The sequence below is a fragment of the Otolemur garnettii genome, unplaced genomic scaffold, assembly GCF_000181295.1.
Source record: "Otolemur garnettii isolate 467f Iridium unplaced genomic scaffold, OtoGar3 scaffold00138, whole genome shotgun sequence".
In the NCBI taxonomy this organism is placed as follows: domain Eukaryota; kingdom Metazoa; phylum Chordata; class Mammalia; order Primates; family Galagidae; genus Otolemur; species Otolemur garnettii.
The window spans coordinates 2422266-2431887 of NW_003852533.1; the positions used below are offsets into that span (position 1 = coordinate 2422266).

Genomic DNA, 9622 nt, shown 5'->3' on the forward strand with positions numbered 1-9622 from the left:
GCAGGCAGCTTGGGGTCGGGCTGAGCCACCTGCAGCCCCTCTGACTCTCCTCACCAGGGAGGTGACTCGCAGGAGCACCTGCGGGCAGGCAGCTTGGAGTGTTTGCTCTTATACTCAGATTTAGTTTGTGGAAATTTCCTGATTATCTAAGTCCTCAGTACCCAAGCAAAGCAGGAACCAAGAGTTCAGGTCTTGTCTTTGTGATGTATTTAAAATCAATATTTCTCACACACCCGGGACTGTCTGGGATGCCTTTTATCCAAGTACGACGGGAGTCACTCAATCTCTCTTCTTCCTTCCTGTCTATTAGCAAGAAGAATACAGCCAGCTGAGAGAGAGAGAGAGAGTTGGGCTCTTTACACCCCCTCATTTTAAGATGTAACTGGAACCAGGACCCAAATGGTATGCGGGTTGGTCCAGGCGGGGCATATAAACAGAGCCAAGCCTAGAAATAAATGCAAGGTGTGTAGCCGAGCACCAAGCACTGTCTGCCCAGCTGCAGGCGTCACCCTCCTCACACCCCCACGGTCCAGCTGCCTTCTACTGACGCTTTATTTTTCTTTTAAACTGGAGTAGCCAACCAGACTCCCCCAGGTAGGCTCGATAATTACTAAAAACAGACAACTTGCCACTTGTGTACGGCTCAGAAAACGCTGCAGCTCTTTGTGGTCCAGCCCCTGCTTTGCTCGAGTTCTCAGGGCCTTTGGCATGATCCACCAGCTTAGATTTCTAAGGAAAGACATCATCACATTTTATGAAAATGAGTAAAGGCCCTTCATTAACCCCATGTTTTATTATTTTTCTAAATAGTCATCTTGAGTACATGTGCTGAGTTGAACCATAAGAAAATGCCGATTGTTTGCCTTTGTGAAGGACCTACAGAAACAGCGAAGGATGTCACGTGCTTCAACCTGAGTAGACAGATTTACCCCAGTGACACTTCCAGGCCCCAAACCCTTTTAAAACTCCACCTTCTAAATAAGAAAAATCAAGTTCATTACTTGAAAAATGTTACATTACTCCCAACTTCTTAACAACTACATTCCTAGTTATGAAGTCGGCTCTGAATAACTTGTAGTTAAGTGAAGTAAAATAAGTCTTCTGTGGATGAGAAAGATTATACTGGAAATCTATGATTTTTCAGATAAGATCTCTGAAAAATCTGTGGCTATTGTTTTTCCATACCTAAGAACATGGAGATTATATATGGGTTTATGGATATTCTGATAAGAATAAATAATAAACGCATATTATTATTTGACAAACCATATATTTAAGCACTCATGTTATCTGAAGTACTTTCAGTGAACTCTAGATCAGTCTGTTTGTTTTGATTAGCAGAGTGTAAAATTGGCAATACATTTCTAAGTCTCAAAAATGTGCTTGTAGAACCTTGTGATTCTACCTCTGGAAATTTAGCCTAGGAAATACATAGTATGACGCAATTTTTTGTATGTAAACACTTTGAACACTAATGCAACCTAAATTATTAATACTTTGTATTTCATGATTCATTACATAAGTTTATAATATACATTGAGAGAATACATTATAAAATTTTTATTATTTTTATGTTCCTAAATGTATTAAAATATAAATTATATTTATCATTCTAGGAAAAAAGAAACAGGATATACATCAAGGGTTTTCAACACAACTTTATAAAGCAAGTAGTTGAAATATTATAAAATTTCCAGCAATAGGGAATTGGGTAAATTATGTCATAGTCATATAATAAATCATCCAGCCCTTACAATTATGTTTTAGAAGAATATTTAATGATATAAGAAAATGTTTAGATAATATTATGTTAAAGGGGACTTTAGAAATTATACATACAGGATAATCCAAGTTTTTTAAAGAATTATATATGCCATTTTAAAATGAGTGTGTTTGTGTGTAGTGTGTGTTTTCATAAGAAAAAGACTAGAAAGCTGTATACCACAATCATCTTTTTTCTTTTTGAGACAGAGTTTCACTCTGTTGCCCTGGGTAGAGTGCTATGGCATCATAGCTCACAGCAACCTCAAACTCCTGGGCTCAGAGGATCCCCTTGCCTCAGCCTCCTGAGCAGCTGGGACTACAACAGCCAGCTACACCTATCACAACACCCAGCTAGTTTTTCTATTTTTTTAGAGATGGGGTCTAGCTCTTGCTCAGGCTGGTCTCGAACTTCTGAGTGCAAGCGATCCACCCACCTTGAGTCCTGGTATTACAGGTGTGAGCACCAGGCCCAGCCTCTATACCACAATCTTAGAAATGGTTTTCTTTCTTTCTTTCCTTCCTTCCTTCAATTTCTTCCCTTTCTTCCTTTATATTTCTTTTCATATCATATGTTTTCTACACTGAGTATAAATAAAGTATTACTCTAGTCCAAAAAACAACATTTTTTATAATAAAACTATGTATGAACCTCAATATTTATATTTTGTCACAAGTGTATTTTATGCAAAAAAAGAACCTTTTATCAGGACTGTCCTGCTGTGGAGTTTGGTTGGGATAACATTGATACATGAGTAAATGTATCAATTTCTTGATACATGAGTAAATGTATCAATTTCTTGATACATGAGTAAATGTATCAATTTCTTCCTGCAAATTAATAAAAGGCAGGAGACATTGGAGAAACCCTGAGAAGCGTATGAGAGTTTCCCAGCTACACTGAGATGTCTGCATAAGACTCTGTAAATCATTTTTTCATCCAAGCCTGTCCCCCGAGTGCCTTGTCCTGGCAGGTGAATTTGCATATTTGTTGCTTTGTGTAGAAGTGCTGGGCCATCCTTCACCCGTTTGGCCAGCCACCTGGCTTTCCCCACCCCGTGAAGCTGCTGTCTCTGGCACGCCTGCCCCACAGAGGTTCCCACTCATGCCCTAAGTCACAGGGGCCCCTTTAACAGCGCAGGGTTGCTTTCCGCAGGTGATGAAAACGTACCACATGTATCACGCGGAGAGCATCAGTGCAGAGAGCAAGTTGAAGGAGGCCGAGAAACAGGAGGAAAAGCAGATGGGGAGGTCTGGGGACCCCGTGCTCCACATGAGGCTGGAGGAGAGACATCAGCGGCGCAGCTCCGTGAAGAAGATCGAGAAGATGAAGGAGAAGGTGAGTGGGGAGACAGCGCGGGGCTCTCTGTTCTCACACGAGAAGAAAATACAGTGAGTTACCGTGGAAGGACGTAAATTTCCTCCCCCAGGAGGGAAAAATGCCTAAGAAATGTGGAAATCGTGTCCTAACAGCTGGACGTCATTTAGAGGTGACGCCAAGTATTCAGTACACAGTGTGGGGAACTTGAATATTAACAGAGAGATTTCACTGCAAATGGGCCTGAGGCCCAACCCAAATACACGGTTGTTATTCCCCAAAGCTGGTCATTTTAGTTTGCTGTTTAAATCAGATTAGAAACGTCCTTTTGGCCAAGGACTTCGACGGTCATTTGTATACGTGGAATAAATCGTTTAGATGAATAAGACTTCATGTATGTTTTCCTGTCTTGTTTGAAAAGATTTGCTTTCTTTCCCAATGCCTGGGTCTTCTTCCTTTCAGAGACAAGCGAAATACTCAGAAAATAAGCTCAAATCAATCAAGGCCCGAAACGAGTACCTTCTGACGCTGGAAGCGACCAACGCCTCAGTTTTCAAGTATTACATTCATGATCTCTCAGACCTAATCGATGTGAGTACTTGGAGTTTCTGTGCTTTTCGTACTAAAATAAAATTAACAATAAGCGCATTTCATTGATTGGAAAATATCATTTCTTAAGAATGTCATTTCATGTAGTACTCAAGAAAGAAAAAATTCCCTCCAATTGGACCGTACATGCTGCTAAGACCTGTCTGGTGTAGCATGCGTGTGGAAAGTGTGTGTCCTAAAACCAGTGACAGACGGATCGTGAGAGTCCGTGAAGCCGAGAGTGCCTGGTAAACTGAGCCAGGAAGGGGATTCAGGAAGGTTCTTTTTCTTTTTCGTTTTTCAAAGAGAGAGGGTCGAGCTTTGCCCAGATAAGCGTGGAGTGTGGTGTGATCACAGCTCGCTGTGACCTCAAACTCCAAGGCTCCAGCAATCCTCCGCGCCAGCCTCCCGAGTCACTGGGACCACAGTGACTCCTATCGTTTTCAAGTCACTCAGTGGCACGGCCCTAACTGTGTTCACAGATTCAGAATATATTGGTTGGGCCTCTACTATGGGGAGATGGCAAGGCTCTCAGAAGCCAGTGCGGTCCTTACCTGTGGAATCTGAAGTAGAGAGGACTGATGTTGGGCAAAGGACCACACGACTAACTGCCGTATCACAGTTGTGATAAAACCGGGAAGCGAAATTCAGTCCCTATAAATCCAGACCCACGTCTGGATGTTTATGTAAGTCTCTGTACTTCTGTCTTAGGATGTGATAAAAAAGCAGTAACTGGACTCATTTGGACGCTCCAAATAGATACTCATCATTATATTTGGACAGCTTTAACCCTCAGCCTCCTCCATTCATTCTTCCATGCAGAAAACGTACAAGTATCCAGGCCATTGTGCTAGCGCTGCAGGAGACTGCAGAGACAAGACAGACAGAAATCCAGAGGCCAAAATGCCACTCCTGGCAAATGACGTGTAAAATGTTGCCAAGTGTTAGAGGAGAGGTACAGATAAAATAATAAAGGTTCAGAGAGTTACGGACCGTTCACTCAGATACTGGTTTGCATTGATCAGAGTCCACAGCTTGATGATATTGTAAAATTATTTTTCATGACTCATAGTAGCTGCCCATAATTTAAACATACAGAAGGTAAAAACCACTTCATGGTGAATTTAAATCTCACGTATTTATTTAATGTTTTGGAACCACACAGTCTGAGACTTTCATAAAAAAGAAATTCTTAATGGAAGGAAATATGTTTTAGCTTATTAACACTCTGATGTGACTTTTCCTTTTATTTTAGTCTCAAAACAATTTTATCCCATAATATCATAATCTCTTTATATAGAGCCATGTAGTAATAAATAAAACCAGGGGAAACTTTTTTCTGTTTTCATTTGTTACAAATACTTTGACCAAGTAACTAATGATTTGATGGTTTCAAATGCAGAAAATTTTTTGTTGTTTTTAATACTTAATTCTTCTGGTACTCTGATAAAATAAAAGGTACCTTTTCTGTTACAGTATGTACCACTATTCTGTTTCCTGGATAAAAAATTCTACCAAGTTTCCTGAATAAAAATAAAGGTCCCTGTTTTCAAACTAAGACCTGTAAATTGTCTACATGTGTGTGAAATATGGAATAACTAATCCCATGTAACTTGTCTGCTCACTTTTTTGTTCAGGGAAAGGGGTTTGGTTTTGGTAGTGGAGTATTTAGCTAAACCCAAGCCGATTTTGACCCAAAGAAAACTCTCCATGTATTGAAAACTCTTTCTTTAATAACTACAAAGTCCCTAGCACTCTTCTTAACAATGGGAATCTAGTAATGAACAAAACAGAGTCCTCACCTCATGAAATTTATGCATGAGTTGGGAGACAGCCTGTATGTAATTTCACATACATACATGCATACATATATACATGACACATGTATACGCACATATATACACACACATATTTATATAATGCACATGTGTATGTATGTACACATGCATGCATATACATGTGTCTACATATACACATGTATACCTACATGACATATGCACATGCACACATACACACGGACATGTACACACATGTATACAAAGCCATGTGTGCACACGTGTATCCATGCAGATACATATGTGTGCACACGTGTATCCATGCAGATGCACACATATACATGTGTGTACACTCATACACCCACATGCGGACATACATGCATATGTACGCACATGCCTATGTACACGTACATGCACACGTTCACACATATATTCACGTACACACATGCAAATGTACACACATAGGAAATAAGTTGGGGCAAGGCTGCAGAGAAATCAGAGGGCGCTGTGGAGGCCCTTCTCTCGACCAGGTGGTCAGAGAAGGCTGCTGTTTGACAAGGTGAGCTAGAGAACTGTTGGGTCATCCCAGGAAGGTGCCTCTCCCCCTTGGGCAGAAGGATGGGCAGGGATGAAAGGGCAGAGGCAGAGATGTATTTCAAAAGCTCAAAGTGCTCAAAGAGGGCCAGGTACAGTGGCTCATGCTGGTAATCTTAGCACTTTAGGAGGCCAAGAAGGGAGGATCTCATTGGAGACCACCCCGGGCAACATAGTGCAACTTCATCTCTACAAAAAATAAATAAGCAGGGCATGGTGGCACAGCTACTCAGGAGCTGAGGCAAGAGGATCACCTGAGCCCAGGTGTCTGAGGTTGCTGTGAGCTATGACGATGTCACTGTGCTCCTGGGCAGTAGAGTAAGACCCTGTCTCAAAATCAAGAAAAGATGTTTAGAGAACAGCAAAGGAGACCACAGTGCTGGAGCCCAGTGAGTGAGAAGGAGAGTGCTGGGAGGTCAAGACGCAGAAGACCAATCACAGAGGGTCTTTTAGACGGGGAAGGGGTTTGGAATCGGTGCTGGGACGGTGCTGAAGGGTTTTGAGCAAGGAGGCAGCATCGCCTGGTTTACGTTTTAAAGACTCACTCTGGCAGCTGAGCAGGAAATAGGCTGAGGGGTCCAGAGCGAGAACAAGGAGCTCTGTCCAGTCTTTCTCAGCTGCCCAGCTAAAGATGAGGCTGCTTGGGTGGATGGAGGGGTGAGGGGCGAGATCCAGACACGTAAAGACAGAGCTGATATGAACTGAATACAGTGGGTGAGAAAGAGCCTGGAGGAGGCTGCACGGCCCAGGTCCTGAGAAATGACGCACCTGCTGAGACAGGAACCCAGGGCCGGAGGGGACGGCAGCAGTCCCGTCATCTCCAGTAACACGAGATGCCTACTGGGTACCTGCGCCGACATGGAGATGAGCACCCTCGATATTTGGGGGATGTGAAGTCAGGCAACTAAGTTCACAAACTCTTCCTAGAAAGGAAGGGCACTTTGAAAGTCCTCTCCTTGGCCATGGGGTGACCGCAGTGATATTCATTAATGAAGAACGTAGCACTTATTCTAGTCTGCAGATTTAACTGTCGGACCTCAGACGATCCCAGGGCCATTCCAGAAAAAAGAGTTCCAAAATTGCTTTGAAGGGTGGACGAGGCACTAGGGTCAGTGTAAAGGTAGCCATGGTGATAATTCAGCAGTGAGGTCTGTAGCACTTTTTCTAGGATGAGTTGCAAACTTAACTGTTCGATGTCAAATATAGGACAAGAATGGCGTGTCAGGATTATGAAAGAGTCTCTAGCACTGTCAGCGTCATTGATTACGTGCTTACTGTGCAACAGGCGGGTGTCTAAGCTGAATCTATCTAATCAGCACAAACTTATGAGATACATGTTATTATCCCCCTTTTATAGATTAACAAAGACCCGGAGGCTTAGTTAGGCCAGATAACTTGCCTACGTTACATAGCTGATCAGGGGTAAGCGTCAAATTCAGACAGTACAATTAACCGCTATTCTAATAAACTCTGACCCAAATAAGTAATAGTCAAATGTGTCCAGTAATCTTCAGTTTTTAAAAAAGTTGGATTCTTAAACGATGAGCCTTAAATTTATAATGTGAAGGATTCTCAAAAAATAACTTAAACATGAATTTTGAAAGAAAAGACACGAAACTGGTTTGTTGTCATATCCAACTGAAACGAATGACATGATCTGTACGTTCCTTGACTCACTTTAAGGCAATTAGAGTGTGAAAAATGGCTGCCTGTTTCGAAGGAATCATTTGCATATATAGTGGTGATCCCAAAAGCCATTAAGTCTGACCCTTCCCAGTGCAAAGGTAACAGGTTGATTATTATGCAACGGTATCTAGACTCAGAATCCTTTATGCTTCGTGAGTTTATTTAGCAAAGTACATTTTATACTGAGCTAGCTAATCACAGTGAGAAGAGCCATCATGCCTCCAGTGAGAAAAAGTCAACGTTTCCCATGCACAAGATATGGTACGTTAAAGGACATGAAAGCGGGCAGATGTATCTTGATTAAATCAAGCATTATAAAGAGCCAAGGAATTCAAGTTGAAACCTTTCTAGAATGTCCAGTTCCCCCTTAGTCAGGAATATACTAATTTGGAACAGCAATGTCTGAGCTATAATTTACTTTTGGTCAGCAAAATCCTTTCTTAGAATAATGTAAATTAAAAGGGAGTAACAGTTTCCTAATTTTTTTAAGCACTTAACTAATCGATTTACAGACATGCAATTAACACCCTCCTTATTCATAGAATTCCCTTTTGTTAATTACTGCAGCTAAAAACTTTAATTATTCAACACTGATAGCCTAGTTCAAGTCTTTCCTATGTACATGCACTTAGAAATAAGCTAATGTTTTTTCTAAGTATCAAATAATTCTAATCTATTTTAGATAGACTTTACCCTTACCTGTCAATATTAATTTAAATTATTAAGGCACATTCTCTCTCTCTCTCTCCTGCTCTCTGAGAAACGGCAACCAATGTAGAAAACCTCTCATCATTTCCAAGTAATGGTTATTGCAGTTCTGCTGGGACTTTGCTTTAATGAATCTTAAATACTTCATTGTACCTTGTTGGGATCAATGAACTAATAGTATGATGAGTCCTTTCACTGAACACAGCACCTTCATGAACTTGCTAAGGAAATGAACTTCTTGATCAAGTCTACATTGAAAATGTTAGAAATCAGGTCTGTAGAGTTTATGGATATTAATTGCTAGGATTCTAGGCACTCTGAGAGGCTGAAGCACAGCAGGAGGGTGGCTGGAGGTCAGGAGTTCAAGGCCAGCCTGAACAAAACATGACACCATCTCTATCAAAAGTAGAAAAATTAGCCAGGCATGGTGGCAGGCGCCCGGAGGCCCAGCTACTTGGGAGGCTGAGGCAGGAGGATGGCCTCGGGCCAGGAGTTTGAGGTGGCCATGATGGTACTCTAGGTCTCAAAATAAAATGAAACATCAGCAATATATTATTTATTTAACATATATGTTCTGTAGTGTTCCATAAATAGGGCATATATTTGAAAAAGAAAAAGCAGGGATTTTTAAAACTGATAAATAGATGTACACCTTAACTATTTTTGATCTAAAGCTTACCAACATGTTGTTCTTGCCAGTCTTTTAACGTTATGATTTATCAGAGTGATCTTCCTTTATGCAAATCTTTCTGCTGTGTGATTTCTAGTTTTTAGTTCTTTGGTGTAGAAGGAAAACATCCCGTATCGCCCCAGTGTTTCACAGCCTCCCACGGCTGCCACTCCGTCGCCTCATCTCTGGCCGTTTTGTTTACTCCAAAGTGTTCCCAGCAACTCTTCATACTTATCAGTTTATTGAATGCTTAATCAAATTATAACCATAATTAATATAAGTGGCACGAAGATTGTGTGGTCGACTCCTAGAGGCCTGCAGACTAATTGTGGGAGCAGGAGTGTGTGGGAGGGCTAGAGAGGGCCAGCTGTGCGTGTCGCTGTGTTCACAGGGCCAGCTGTGCGTGTCACTGCATCCACAGGGCCAGCTGTGCGTGTCGCTGCGTCCACGGGGCCAGCTGTGTGGGTCATTGCACCCTCGGGGCCAGCTATGCGTGTTGCTGTGTCGACGGGGCCAGCTGTG

The 9622-nt window shown here is 41.8% G+C and overlaps 1 protein-coding gene across 1 annotated transcript in view; it reads left to right on the forward strand.

The window, feature by feature from the left end:
* The window catches only part of SRGAP1 (SLIT-ROBO Rho GTPase activating protein 1), a 281123-nt gene that overhangs the window by 186453 nt on the left and 85048 nt on the right, over positions 1–9622 (forward strand). The window contains exons 5-6 of the mRNA XM_023518412.1: positions 2918–3100; positions 3542–3674. Coding sequence (XP_023374180.1) covers positions 2918–3100; positions 3542–3674 — 316 coding nt within the window. The remainder of the gene's footprint in view (positions 1–2917; positions 3101–3541; positions 3675–9622) is intronic.